Source organism: Notothenia rossii, assembly GCF_949606895.1.
Source record: "Notothenia rossii genome assembly, chromosome: 8".
Lineage (NCBI taxonomy): Eukaryota > Metazoa > Chordata > Actinopteri > Perciformes > Nototheniidae > Notothenia > Notothenia rossii.
In genome coordinates, this window is record NC_136906.1 from 63,330,472 (window position 1) to 63,345,945 (window position 15,474).

The 15,474-nt window shown below is 39.3% G+C and overlaps 1 protein-coding gene across 2 annotated transcripts in view; it reads left to right on the forward strand.

The window, feature by feature from the left end:
• Positions 1–15,235, forward strand: part of LOC307015464 (uncharacterized protein) — a 29,885-nt gene extending 14,650 nt beyond the window's left edge. For both annotated transcript variants that reach the window (XM_079644092.1, XM_079644093.1), the window contains exons 6-12: positions 7,649–7,748; positions 8,323–8,360; positions 8,519–8,694; positions 9,552–9,756; positions 11,563–11,664; positions 12,017–12,088; positions 12,996–15,235. In XM_079644092.1, the coding sequence (XP_079500218.1) occupies positions 7,649–7,748; positions 8,323–8,360; positions 8,519–8,694; positions 9,552–9,756; positions 11,563–11,664; positions 12,017–12,088; positions 12,996–13,211 (909 nt within the window). In that variant the 3' untranslated portion in view covers positions 13,212–15,235. The remainder of the gene's footprint in view (positions 1–7,648; positions 7,749–8,322; positions 8,361–8,518; positions 8,695–9,551; positions 9,757–11,562; positions 11,665–12,016; positions 12,089–12,995) is intronic.
• Positions 15,236–15,474: the final 239 nt, after the last annotated feature.

Sequence of the window (15,474 nt, forward strand, 5' to 3'; positions counted from 1 at the left end):
TGCAGTGGAAAATCTTCTCTACCACGGCGGCCGGTTGCCTAGCAACTTTGTGACGTCAAACCGAGTTTCCCTCTCACAGCTGTGTGTGTGTGTGTGTGTGTGTGTGTGTGTGTGTGTGTGTGTGTGTGTGTGTGTGTGTGTGTGTGTGTGTGTGTGTGTGTGTGTGTGTGTGTGTGTGTGTGTGTGTGTGTGTGTGTGTGTGTGTGTGTGTGTGTGTGTGTGTGTGTGTGTGTGTGTGTGTGTGAGAGAGAGAGAGTGTGAGTGAGTGAGAGTCTTTAAGTTCATGTGTGTCTAACTTGTGTGTGTGTGTGTGTGTGTGTGTGTGTGTGTGTGTGTGTGTGTGTGTGTGTGTGTGTGTGTGTGTGTGTGTGTTTGTGTGTGTGTGTGTGTGTGTGTGTGTGTGTGTGTGTGTGTGTGTGTGTGTGTGTGTGTGTGTGTGTGTGTGTGTGTGTGTGTGTGTGTGTGTGTGTGTTGTTACAAAGTGCCTGCTTAAGTGTGAAAGGGGAAACACCGGTCAGTTCTTCTTTTGTTGTTATTGTTTGAGATTGCTTGTAAGAGTGCATGTTTTTGAGTTTAAGCCCCCCCCCCCCCCCCCCCCCCCCCCCTCTTGAGGAGCCCGGTTGGCCTGCAGTTAATCAAGCTGGCATTAAAGAGCATCTTAGACGCAGAGCAGAAGTGAGGTGTGGTTTCACATGGTTTCAGAGCTGTTTGAGACGCACTGGGGAAACCCTACTGAACGCATGAATGCAACACTGACACAACTGAAACGTTGACTTTAATTGAATGTTTTATGTCAACAGATATATATTAGGTTAGTTGAAAGCAATAACATTAAGTTTGTAAAAACTCAACTCAATACTATTGCTTTCAACTCACCTTATACAGTTGATTTGTTGACATGAAACATTCAATCTAAGTCAATGTTTCAGTTTGTCAGTGAAGCGTTTTTGCAGAGATAGGATGCCTTATTGACTGGTGATTCATGGGTTTGCAATTGAAATGCAATGGCTAAATTAACATATTGTATACTCTTTGATTAATTTCAATGGCTGAGGGTATAAATGGTTGTCTTCCACGACTGTTGTCCAGGCGATAATGGGGCATCTTCAGTTATTTTGAGCAGTGATACTTAACCCGTATTGCAGTGTGTGTTAATTTCTTTGGATAAAAACATCAGAGGAATAACATGTATTATTACCAATTCCAGGGTCTGTGGTTAATACTTGGCCACTTCGGTCAACATGTCAAAGTGTCCATCTGCAAGATATTTCCCCCGGTAGGCGTGGCCAACGGTGCGTGAACTCTTTATAAGTCTTTTAAGTCGCTTAGGATAAAAGCATGACCTAAATTAAATGTAGTGGATTGTAATATTTTTACATTTGAATTCTATCATGACCTGGCATTTTCAGGTCACTGCTTGTTTAGTGAGCAAGAGAAGCAACGCCCCTGAGATCATTCTGCTTTATTTAAGTTACAGGTGTTTCCGAGGCGCGGTTAGATGTGAAATCAGATGTGCTCTTTTATTTTCCATTTGACCTCAATTTGGAAACAAGCAATCCTTATCAGATTCAATTATTTAGTACAACATAACTGAATAACCACGAGACAAGTATCTAAACCTCAAGTGTCCCTTTTTTCTCTCACCGCCAATTTTGCAAAGCTATCTTTTTTCCACTGGCCAGCCTTGGTTACTTAAAGATTCCTTGGGCACTCTGCAAGCAAATTGTTTACCCTGGGTTACGCTCCCTGCCGTTTAATTGTGTGTGTGTGTGTGTGTGTGTGTGTGTGTGTGTGTGTGTGTGTGTGTGTGTGTGTGTGTGTGTGTGTGTGTGTGTGTGTGTGTGTGTGTGTGTGTGTGTGTGTGTGTGTGTGTGTGTGTGTGTGTGTGTGTGTGTGTGTGTGTGTGTGTGTGTGTGTGTGTGTGTGACTCTCTTAACTTTGCAGACTCAGACAGTTGCATTATTTGTATCTGCACGAGGACCTTGTGGTGAGCGCTGTCAGGCTTGTTGTTTCCTCAGCACTTCTCCGTTGAAAACATCAGCATGCCTGTGTTTCCCCGGCTTCTTCACATTACACATTTGTAACCCAGAGTTACCCTTTTCCCCAAGTTCTATTACCATCTCACCACTCACCACCACGCCTCTTTTCTTTCCTCCCTGCATGCAAATGAGCGATATCTGCTTCTATGTAACCCTAGTACTCATGGTGAAAAAGACAACACCTTACATCTGTGCACATGGCAATGCCCTTTTCAAAACTACATGTCACACTTTAAATATATTGTCCTCTGCATTACATATTTGAAAAGCTGTGATGCACATCTCTGAAAGATAATTTAAAAAAAATTCACGGTAGCCAGTAGAAACTCTTTGCCTCACTCCTTGTGTTATTTACAGAGGGCAAGGCCTTTTTTTCTTCTTTTGTTTGTAGTCAGCGGCGGATGTGGAAAATACTGTCGCTGAGGCAAGCGGCAACCCCCCCACTTCCTGTCTGCAAGAAGTTCCTTCTCTTACCATTTCCTCTCTCTCTCTCTCTCCCTCTCTCTCTCTCTCTCAATGGAAACTTTACTGCTTTCCCTCTCTTCTTGTCGTCCAGCTGGTGTGGGGATAGAGATAGGAAAAACTCACTTTGAGGGAAGTCCTAGGCAGAGAGGGAAGGAGCAGACTTTGGTCTTATATTACAATTTAAGATGATTTGTTCTGCGTTTTTTAACGTTTTCTCATAGGAGCAGTTTAAATCACCAAACAAACAAATAATTAACTACCTGTAAAGGGGCCCTATTCTACTTTTTGGGCTTTTCCTTTCCTGTAGTGCAATTTTTGTGCATGTAAATGGTCTGCAAAGGCTAAAATCTCAAAGGGACTTTCTCCCCCACACCCTGCCTAAGATGCTTCGATTGTAAAGACCTTTTAGAACATTAAAGCATGTAAACATGTCACACTAGAGGCACAAAATACTCTTATGAAACCTGCAAATGTGCATGATATGTCCTCTTTTAAAGAAAAACTCACTGAACGTCCCTGAATTAGCAATTTTTCTGACCATTTAACATGACTTATGTTGAGCTAAGGAGTCTTGAGGAATTATTTCCGGGTGGAGACATCCATTTCCTGTCTGTATCCGATGATTGACAGCCAGCACAGCGTAATTTAATGCACACACTGGTATGGAAAAACACACAGACACTGACAATAACCACGTTAAGGCTTGGTGTTTATTGAGATGGATCATCATGTCTGTCCAAATTAGTTTGTATACTGTATGGGAGTGAACAGAAGCAAATGACTCCTTTAAAGGAAGGAAGATCTCTTTGAATAGTATACTATATATTAATAAACAGCAAGAGTGAGCTCTCTTTTAGATTCAACACATTTCATTCAATTCATTTGTCCTGAATTCTGATAATATATTTAATATGTACTGCTTTCATTTACCATAATTCAGCTTTAACGCAGTGTCAAAATTCTGTTAATTTTCAAAAGAAAATCTAATTTGCCTAAAATGTATAAAACTGCATTATTATTCTTAATTCTTATCCTAACCTCTTTGCTGTAAATATTGAAAATTATGAAACAATATTGCGCAAAGAACACATTTTAACACATCTAAATTGTTTCTACAACTGCACATTTGTTACATAAACCTTCCCTGGCAACGCATTTAAAAAACATTTGCTATGTACATGTCAAGCGTTTCGACACATTTATTCAAATTATATTTTCACAGTCTCACAAAAATGTGATTGTCATCTGCAAAATTATTGTTTCACAAGTTTAGAGTCTAAGTGCTTAGAGTTTTTTAAGTGCATGACTTGTTTTAACTTTATTAAAACTCATAGTAACTCACCATAGTTTGCGTGTTTGCTGTTGTAGAGTTTCCTTTTGTCTTTTTCAGCTTGTGTTAAAAGCTTGCCATCACACTTCTTCTGTTTCTCACACACATAAACGCAGAGTCATATTTAAGACAAGGTTTACCCATACATAAACACACATGAAAACTAAATCGTATATAAGCAGAACAACCTCTATATGTGCTTAGTTTGCTTTTTCCCCACCGCCTCTACATTTTCCTAGTGTTTATCCACACTTACACACCCACTCACACACACTTAGCTCTGTCTGACTTTCGAATGCTTTGACCTGTGGGGAGATTTGCATGTCCAGATTATGTTTGTCCTCTGTTTTGCCAATCAAATGATGCACGATTGTTGATCCCTACGCACACACACAAACACACAAACACACAAACACGTGAAATAGGAGCCTGCGTGCCTGAGTTTTTAAAAGCAGAGAGTTCAGGTGCGCTGCAGGAGAACTGGAAAGATTATCAGTGTCGTTAGTTAGCCTGACAGAAAGCCCCGTCATCCATGATGTGGTCTGATTGTCTGTGTTCAGTGTGGAGTGTTGTTGTGTCGGTGGGAGCCATCTTTATCCTTACCATCATCCTCCGCACCAGCCACCTTCAGGTACTGTCACCCAGGTTTTGCAATTACTGTCAAAGAGTGCTTTTTATCCCTGGATGTAGTCTTTGTTTATGTAACTTTGACGTCTCTACTTTTGGAAATAGATTTCATTGTAATGATAACCCTGCTAATAGTTTTTGTTTCACTACACTCAAACCAAACTTCTTCTCTCCTCCTCATCCTGATTACATTTTAATGTCTCCTGCCACACAATCTACACACTGTGACAACGTCTGTTATTACTCTCACTTGAGACAGTCCAGAATTTCTCTTTTCTTTTTTCTCCTCTTGAACAGTCCACAGCTCAAACTCATACACACACACACACACACACACACACACACACACACACACACACACACACACACACACACACACACACACACACACACACACACACACACACACACACACACACAAAAACACCAGCTGTATATGGGCAACACGGGAGATGGATGACTGTCTGAGTCGACGGAGAAAGAGCAGACCCTGGCTCCTCACCAAGCTGTAGCCTGATACTCTTGTAAAGATGGTGGAAGAAATGAGAAGGGAAACACCATTCAGTTTGACTTATTGTTTCCCTTTTGACAGTCTAGAGAAGCTAATTTGGTGTTTCATGTTTCCTAACTAGAAGCCAGAAACTGATAGATTTGAAAGAGTTTTCAATTCAACCTTCATTTACTCTGACTGAGTGCATTATGTATATAGTCGCACCTGCACATAGACTCATGGCTTCTACTGTCCTGCGTCATCTTACTCTAAACCGTATTCAATCTCTTAATTTTCTTTCTGAAATGACAAAGAAACATGTTTATTAGTGAGTTACAGAATTGTTTTAAACAGATATTTGCAGATCAAATAAATGCATAGACTTCTAGAAAAAAGGAACGTTGCTACCTACCTTTTTGTTTTGGTTTCAATAGGATGTGATTTTTGTGATGCTCTTAACTACTGGATAAGGGGAATAAAGAAAAGTACATTTTAGATTGCTTCCATTTTCAACTATTACATTTCTTTCAAAGTTGAGTGCACTTGTGAGTTAAAGAATTATTTGTAAAGGATTTGCAGATTAACTACATTTCATATACTTCTACAAAAAATAAACGTTACTGTAGCTGCTTTTAAAAGGCTGGTGACAATAACTCTGATGATATTCCGGTTCATGGTCACCTGACCTATCCTTCATCAGTTTCCATTATGTGATCTGTACGTACGTGTGTGTGTGTTTTACTTTTTGTTGGGGGCAAGGTTTTTTTCTCTCTTTCCTTCAATGGTGCAGAACAAAACCCTCCATGTGATTCTACACTTTCCCACACAAAAAGAGAGGGATTAAAATGTGTGTGTCCAAAGGTGTGTGTGTGTGTGCGTGTGCATGTGTCTAACCATAGATAGTCATGCTATCAGCTGATGGATTCATCAGGTCCAGATTATGTGACATTGGTTGTATATCTCCTTCTATGGTTCTCCTCTTCTCTCTTATCTTATCCTTCCTCTCCTCCTCTTCTCTCTCCTCTCATCCCTCTTCCTCTCTCCTTTGGTTATTTGCAGACATAATATTATTTATCCTGGTATTTGGAGACCAGATGGAAATCCTCTGTGTGTGAGGTCATGAACAGATATGTTGCACCTGTGCAGGATTAGGAATTTCAGCAAAGATATTATATTATCAATCAATCAATCAATCAGTCAATGTTTATTTATATAGCCCAATATCACAAATGTTACATTTGTCTCAGTGGACTTCACAGTTTGTACAGAATATCAGTATGACAATACGACACCCTCTGTCCTTAGACCCTCACATCGTACAAGGAAAAACCTCCAGAGAAAACCCACAGTTTAAAGGGAAAAATGGGAGAAACCTCAGGGAGAGCAACAGAGGAGGGATCCCTCTCCCAGGACGGACAGACGTGCAATAGATGCCGTGTGTAAACACGGCATCTATTGCATAAGATATGATCATTTATGGAAGGATTTTCCATGTATTATAACGTCTATTATGCTCCTATCAATTAAAAAAGCTGTACGAAGCCTTTTTCATGTGTTTTTAATCAAAAAAAGGATGGATTTTAGATGTATTATTACATATATTGGATTAATGTAATCATTCTTTCAGAGGGGAATCTTGAGTCATTTTTTTATTTTAGATGTTGCGGCATCCAAAAACAGCTCTGTTACAATGTGCACAGCCAAGCATTGTTTCAAACCCACAGAACCAGACATCTGAAGTTTTTCCAATCTGACGTAATGCTGCAGGCAGAATAGTCTTTTCAATAAGCATTTGATAGCCTGTGTCTACTAACAAGATAATATAGGAGAATAAAGAAAAGTACATTTGGGGAACAGGGAACAGACAGGTCATGAAGAGAGTTTAACAATTAAATATGAAAATATCTGTAAAAGAAAAGTCTTTCTTTCACTAAGACGACAGGAGAAACTGAGAACAAAACTTGAAACACTGCAGTCTGTGACAAACAACTAGGAGGTGTGTGTGTGTGTGTGTGTGTGTGTGTGTGTGTGTGTGTGTGTGTGTGTGTGTGTGTGTGTGTGTGTGTGTGTGTGTGTGTGTGTGTGTGTGTGTGTGTGTGTGTGTGTGTGTGTGTGTGTGTGTGTGTGTGTGTGTGTGTGTACCGCAGTTCCGTGTCCTTGCCAGGGACAGGGAAAGCCCTTGGGGTGTGTGTGTGTGTGTGTGTGTGTGTGTGTGTGTGTGTGTGTGTGTGTGTGTGTGTGTGTGTGTGTGTGTGTGTGTGTGTGTGTGTGTGTGTGTGTGTGTGTGTGTGTGTGTGTGTGTGTGTGTGTGTGTGTGTGTGTGTGTGTGTGTGTGTGTGTGTGTTACCAGGGGAAACCCCAGTGGGATCATCCAGAGTTTAGTTAAAATGTTCTAGAACGGTGAAAGCAACAAAAAAGAGGAGTGTGGGAGAACCAAAAAGACAGAAAGAGATGAGAGACACATTTGCATAACTATGAATACAACGACTCACATCAAGTTTAAGAATTAAACTAAAGAATGTGTATTAATAGTTACCCTTAGATCAATGATCATAGATATCTTAACTGAAACAAGTCAGACAGGAAGCATTACAGTAACACTGATTCTGGTGCAGCATACCTTTGTTAAATTCCTGGTCCAAAACCAAATTGTTGTTAAAGGATAATCACCTACTGTATTGTTGTGTGTGTTTGTAGCACAAGTCTTGGAGGAAGATAAAGAACATGGTTCACTGGTCCCCGTTTGTCATGTCCTTCAAGAAGAAATATCCCTGGATACAACTGGCAGGGCATGCAGGTATGTGGAAATAACATCGTTCATAAGACATTCTCCAGCTCAGAAACCCTAACCCCTTTGAATAAGTAATGGTTAAAGGGGCCGAATAATGCTAATTTTCAGTATTTATATTTTTTGTTGTGTGCCTCTACTGTGGCATGTCTTCATGCTTTAATGTTAAAAAATCTCTTTATTTTTGTCATACTGCCTATGCAGCAGCACCTCTTTTCACCCTCTGCCTGAAACCAGGGCCCAGTATGCTCAGATTGGTTAGCTGGCTGGCTCTGTTGTGATTGGTCAGCCCCTTAGCCTATCACGTACAACGTGTTGAGCGCTAGCCAATAGAGCAAATCAATCGGCATAGAGACACATTTACACATAAACACACTACAGGAAAGGGAAAATACCAAAAAGCCTAATTTAACCAATTAATTTGTGTGAAGCTGCTAAGACAAGAAGAAATGAAATTCACGATTGTAGATTATGAACTTCTCATCACACTTTAACCCTGACTAACTTCATCCAAGCTAGCTTCAGTTACCTGTATCGTTACACTTTCTTCTGCTTTACAGTAAATATGTTTTTGTTTTTCCAGGGAGTTTCAAGGCGGGAGCTAACGGCCGTATACTAAAAGTAAGACTTTTTCACACCAACCACACATTCTTATTGGTCATTGCACAGGAAGTAGTTGTGATACATCCTGCTTTAGAAAAGGTTCCACATGTTGTTGATACAGAAAAAACGTTGACCAGGCTATATAACGCTAATAATGTGTTGTTGGTATCCTTTAGAAACACTGTGAATGTGAGCAGCGCTGTTTGTCCCTCCTGATGAACGACGTGCTTCGCCCGTACGTCCCTGGTTACCACGGAGACGTAGAGAAAGACGGCCAGAAATACAACCAGATGGAGGACCTGCTGGCTGAGTTTGACTTCCCATGTGTGATGGACTGCAAGATGGGAGTAAGGTGAGGAGACACATGACAACAAAACATCTTAAATACCGTAGCAGGGTGGTGGGTATTTGCATAAGAAAATATAAATTGGCTTTTATGTTCTTACATGTGATTAATTCAAACATTTATAACAAACTTCAAACATTTCTGTGTTTATTTAATCTACAAGGAAATGATGTTAAGGTTGTGATTTAAATGTGGGTCTTTGTCAATGTATTGGTCATAAAATAATAAACATAATACTTAATAAGTAACTTTAAGTACATTTTGAAACTAATACTTTTGTACTTAAGTTACTAACAGTTAGTACAAAAAATGTAATCAGGACTTTTACTATTGGTGCCATATTTTAAGTCCATATTATTTTTACTTTTAGTTAAGTAAAGGTACTTCTTCTAACACTGGTAATATCTGGAAATGAGGTGACAATGTTCCAACAAACTGCAACAGGACAACAAATTGAATAATTACCTTCTCATTTGGGGTTTAAGGCCAAGTCTGAGCAGAAAAATCTCTGTAAAAAGAAAATCTAAATTGTATTCAAAAGCTACGGCAAGTGATTTACATCAAAGTTAAGTCAGTTTGTGTACATTTTTCCATTGGCTTTTTGTTTTCTCTTCCAAATAAGTGATCTTTTTATAACCTGGGTTATTGGCTCACGTTTCTATTGCAAATCGATGTCTTTGCGTTCCCAGATTTGAGCATTTAACAGCTGCACCATGCTGCTAGTAGAGAGATGTCCTCTTCACACCTTGAGTTGACCCTCTCCCCTCGTCTTCACCTCGCCCTTCTACCTCTCTGATTCCATGCCTCTCACACTTTTTCTTCATATTCATCAACCACCACTGTTGTTGTTTCTCATACTTTAGGACCTACCTCGAGGAAGAGCTGACCAAGGCTCGTAAGAAACCCTCCCCGAGACCGGACATGTATCAGAAAATGGTGGAGGTTGAGCCTGATGCGCCTACGCCCGAGGAAAACCTCCAGAAAGTGGTGTCCAAACCCAGATACATGCAGTGGAGAGAGACCATAAGCTCAACCGCCACCCTGGGATTCAGGATAGAGGGCGTCAAGGTAAGACTCACAGAGAGAAGGGTGGTTTGTGTGTGGGTTTGTGTGTGTGTGTGTGTGTGTGTGTGTGTGTGTGTGTGTGTGTGTGTGTGTGTGTGTGTGTGTGTGTGTGTGTGTGTGTGTGTGTGTGTGTGTGTGTGTGTGTGTGTGTGTGTGTGTGTGTGTGTGTGTGTGTGTGTGTGTGTGTGTGTGTGTGTGTGTGTGTGTGTGTGTGTGTGTCTGTCTGCGTTCTTCCTTTCTTCCATAATTCTGTTTGTTTGTGTCGGGGCGTGCGTCCTTCAAGGTCATGATCTCACTTCCTGTTTTGAACACGAACTCCCACTGAAGTGTACGTTTGTGCAGGAGATGCCTTTGTGGCACAAGAGGCCTGTCCGTGGCAGCTCTACATGCCTTGGCATCTGCCACTGACATTTTACACACACACACACACACACACACACACACACACACACACACACACACACACACACACACACACACACACACACACACACACACACACACACACACACACACACACACACACACACACAAATCTGTCTCTGCTGTCTTTATTTGAGGGTTGTGGCTATATAAGGACATTCACGGCCTCCCGGTGGTCTGTTGCCATGACACTGAGGGTTATCCCCAGAAACCGAAATGTGTGTGTGTGTGTGTTTGTGTGTGTATGTATGTGAAGTTCATGTACAGTTGAACCTCTTTTTTGTAAAGGTGCTTCTCTGTAACAGTGTGTATAGTATACACTGTATAAGCTCCTATGTATGTGAAAGCATGGGGTTATTAGGTATGTTGTAAAGGGAGAGATAATAAGTCTCTGAACCATAAAGGGAAAAATACTTTTCTCTTCCAAATAGTATCTGGTTGCCTGGCAGCGAGCAGAATAAGAAACTCATGTATTCCTTTCTAACCCAGCAACTGGTACTTGATCATCAGAGAAAATCCTCCCCATGGTCACAATCACCTTGTAAATCTGCCTGTTGCAGCTGGGAATGAGCTATGCTTTATTTACATGTTTGAAAATACTTTTAAATCACTTTACAGAACGATGTTGCTGCATTTATTTGCAACTATGCTTTTATTATTTTACCCTCTGATTTATTTTGGTGTCTGTTCTGTCTTAATGGGAACCTAAACTGATGCTTTTCTACTTTATATTTGTTACTAGTGTTGATGCTCTACTAATTACTATTAATACAATAACTCCAGTTCTGCTATTACTTTTGTTCCACTACTCCTTTTACTCGTGCTACTATAATTGCTAATGCTTTTACTTTCTATGACCAAAATTGAATAGTTAATAAACTATGTTTCCTTATGCTAGTTTGCTTGATTTTATGCTGAATGTGAGATTTTATATTTATTTATTTAACAGCTCTTCAACAGATGGGATGGCCATTTTCAACTATTTTCTGAAAATGTATAAATAAAACAATTTACAAGAATTTGTTAATTTTTGACAACAGGAATGACAACTTCCTGAGATTTCACAAATATATATATATATATATATATATGTTCCTCGTCAGAAAAAACAGAGTCAAAGAACTTTCCCCGCTTTAATTCCCGGACAAATCTTTATAAATATATTTTGCTCACTCCTTCCTTTCCTCCCCTCATTGTTTGTTCCTTTACTCAGCTCCTTGTCCTTCCTCCTTCACATCCTTTGCTACTCCCTTGTCTGCCTTACATAATTAGTGTCTCTCTACAAAAAGCCTGAAAGTAATAGTTCAGGATTTTAATATTTTATCTTTAACTACAAGTATAAAGTCAGTTCTCATGGTCTCTCCTCTCCTCTCCTCTCCTCTCCAGAAGGAGGACGGGACGGTGAACAGAGATTTTAAGAAGACGAAAACGAGAGAGCAAGTTACTGCGGCCTTCCATGACTTTGTCAAAGGAAATAAAGACGTACTGGTGAGTGTGTTTGTACTTCATGTGTATGCAAACACCATGTTACCTTAAGCTTCCTGAGCCTGAGAAAAAAGGAAAGGAAACCCTTGGGAACTCCCTCCTGGCCCACACATGTATTTGACAGCATTGGAAACCCTCCTTAACTTGTGACTGTGTTCATTATTTTATATTTGAATACATAAAGACAGGTCTTATTTAATCCATCACGGCAACAGTCATGTTTTTATTGTGAAAAGCTGTACTGTGCAGCAGGCTGGGATGAGAGTAGATCACATGGCCTGTTCTAACACAGTGAACAGAATGTGGTACGGGTGAACAGGTAATAAAAGCTTTTGTGTTTTTTATTTATTTACAGAACCTTTATCTAAGTCGGCTGGAAGAAGTCAAAAACACTCTGGAGATCTCCCCATTCTTCAAAACGCACGAGGTAAAGACAGACCACTCCATGACGGACATAAGTAACTTGCAACTGTCCTTTATAAATTGACAAAACATTATTATGTGACAAATGTGTATGTATGCAATACCATGTATTTGATGTAGTTTATGTCTGAGGGTTTAAGGGGAGATACATTTTTTTTCTTCAACTTTCTCGTCCCTGGACAGATTTTTAGCTTCTTAAGGCTGTATAACATTAATGCGTCCCATTGAATACTGCCAAATCTCAACCAATATTTCAGGATTTTAGCAAATGTTTGAAAATTACGCAAGTCTTTTTTTGACCTCATGGGGTTCATGTGTTTTTTCGTTCAGGCAAATACTTCAGGAACTGAGAATTTACATATTTTTGTCTAGAGACATGTTAACTATAATTACATTTGATTTATAGCATTCTTTCTTTGATTTCTTTTAGCCCTGGTCAATATTTATTTTGTGTCACTGTACACATACATTTACATTTATTGATTTAGTAATTAAGTGATTCTAATTCACTTGAGCAAACACACCGGTGCACATATACTGACATACCAGGTCTCGTCATGGAAAATTGGACGCAGCCACAACGCTGACCACATACACACACATTTGGTTTCACACATGCACACGTGCGTGCACACACACACACACACACACACACACACACACACACACACACACACACACACACACACACACACACACACACACACACACACACACACACACACACACACACACAAACATACCAATAGACATAAATGTAAGAAGTGACCGAAACAAAACAGGAAGTGAGATCATGTTTTTGACTCACACAAACACACACATAGTTAGGTTTTGAATCAAACAAAAGATACTGTTTTAGTAATCATTTCCTGTTTTCTTATTCATACCATTGTCTTGCTGTGTGTCTGCAGGTGATTGGCAGCTCCTTGTTATTTGTTCACGACAGTAAGGGGCGGGCCAAAGTCTGGATGATCGACTTCGGGAAAACCACGCCTCTTCCTGAGGGGCAGGAACTGACCCACCGAGCATCGTGGGTAGAGGGCAACCGAGAAGATGGATACCTGTCTGGACTTGAAAGTTTGGTGAACATCATTTTATCCATGGCGAACTCTGAACCTGAAGTCTGAGGGTTTAGAAAAGTCAACCAAGTGAACTTTTGGACACACGATAAACACTTCCTTTCATTCTTCCTCTCCCTCTGGAACACTTTGGACTTCCTCAAGGATTCCTCCACCGACATTTGTCCGTTTGTTGGAAACCACATCATCCCATGACAATGTTTGGCCTAATCCATTCATTGACACAACCTTTTTTATTAATATCCTGTCCCCTCAAGGGATAGGCCTTTTTCACAACACTTTTTTCTGTATTTTTTCTACTATGACAAAGAAATGTCTGCTGTGAAAAAAATCTCTACTTACAAGAAATAAGTAGATTACCTAATCCAAATTGAAAGCTAAGGCTAATGATATTTCATATTTTTAACAAAAAAACAAACAAACAAACAAACAAACAAACAAACAAACAAACAAATATAAAAAGACCAAAATCAACAATGTTAGTTTGTCTTTCAATATCTGCCCAGCATGTACGTTTTTCTCCGCCCGAAGCCAATTTAATCCTGACGAAGACATAAATATGTACAAAAATGATGACATTGATCACAACATTTTTTATTTTTTTAACTTTTTAGCTTGGTTCTAGTTTTTAGCAAAAAATACTCAAACAGGAGTAAATATTCCATTTGATGGAGACTTTTTAGTAGCGGAATATAAACTAAAAACAAGGGCCGAAACTGTGGCCGCCAAAATTGTGGGGAACAACGTTTCATATACAGTCACAAAGAGGGAGTACTACGGCAAAGAGAATGTGCTTTATAGGGCTTTTGAGACACAGGCAATATTTTCACAAAATCATTTAATTGTTGTTGTTGGTCTTTTGTGGGGATTTGTTGATGATAATAAGAAAGGAAGAAACTGTGTGGAATTTCTACATTTCTGACCATGGCGCCCCCTGGTGGTTGCAGAAAAAAACCCACTTGTTCTATATTATGCTATCCAAATTGGCTATAATCACATAGAAATTGTACATGCAATCACTTTAAAGAGGCAAGCTCAACTCCCCAAATGTTATGTCAAATGTGTTGATCCAGGAACACTTAAGCTCTCATGACTGTGAAACAGATTCCAACGTAACATAGACGTACCACCATTCAGTCAGACTTTGATTGTAATTCTTCCTCAGCAATTCTGAATTGAATTGTATTGGAGTGTTTGTCTGTTTTGACCACAACAGCACATTGCCACTATCCTTACAAAAAAAAAAAAGTGCACTTGATTCGGTTTCACCACTAGAGGTTGTACAGTTGAGTGTGTTTTACATTGTCTTTTAGCTCATTTTAACCTTTGTTTTACCAGCCACAGTTAGAATTTAGATGTGGAGTTAAATTATAAATCCCACAGCAGTTTCAGTGTGTTATGGAGATAATTGTTTCATATTTAACATTTTTTTCAGCCATCTTGGTGTCTATACTGTAGTTCTTCCCTGGCCAAACACTTCTTCTCCCCATTGTTACACTCTGTATGTTGGGATTGTTCACATTGTACAATAAGATGTATTATGTTTGATTGTAGATTTTGTAACATTATTTTAGTGAACTCAAATCCTGTGGAACACTTACAGCCATGAACAATCTTATTTAAGCTATACAGTGCCTTGATATTACAAAGCCAAGTGAAAATATGTTATATTTTTTATGTTATGACAGACTTTTCTTCAAGTCTTAACTGTTACTGTACGTAGTTTTGGGTGCATGTTTATTATTCTCTTGAAGTGTGTGCTTAATTTGTATTTCATTTTGTCTTTATTTATAACATTATATTATGTTTTTTTTTAGTTAATGGGATACTGTGACATCTTGAATTTTGGGCTGTTATGCTGTTTTGTCTTCAGGCATGTGTTACAATATGAGTGGTGGTCAAACTGTGGGGCGAGTAGCTGACATTGAGAACGTTATTCAGAACATTGGACGTGGCTATAGAAAAGATCAATGATGTTAAGATTCAATGCAACAGTTCACTTGGCAGATAACGTAGAAAAATATGTCTCATAATGTAACAGGTTCTTGATGAACAATAAAAACAAAATAGTATATAGCTTCCACTTCACCATATATTTAAAGTGCCTTGTTTTGTTACTTGATGTTTGCAGTGACAGTAGACAGAGAAACTGAATGATTATAATTCCATGCAGTGCCTTCCTAAGAAAGTAGTTTGATATTTTGTGAAATATACTGTATATAAATATTATATTCGTTTTTTTTGCTGAGAATTAGATGAGATGATTAATACCTTGCTCATTCCTGTATGCTAAACATATAGCATTTACTAG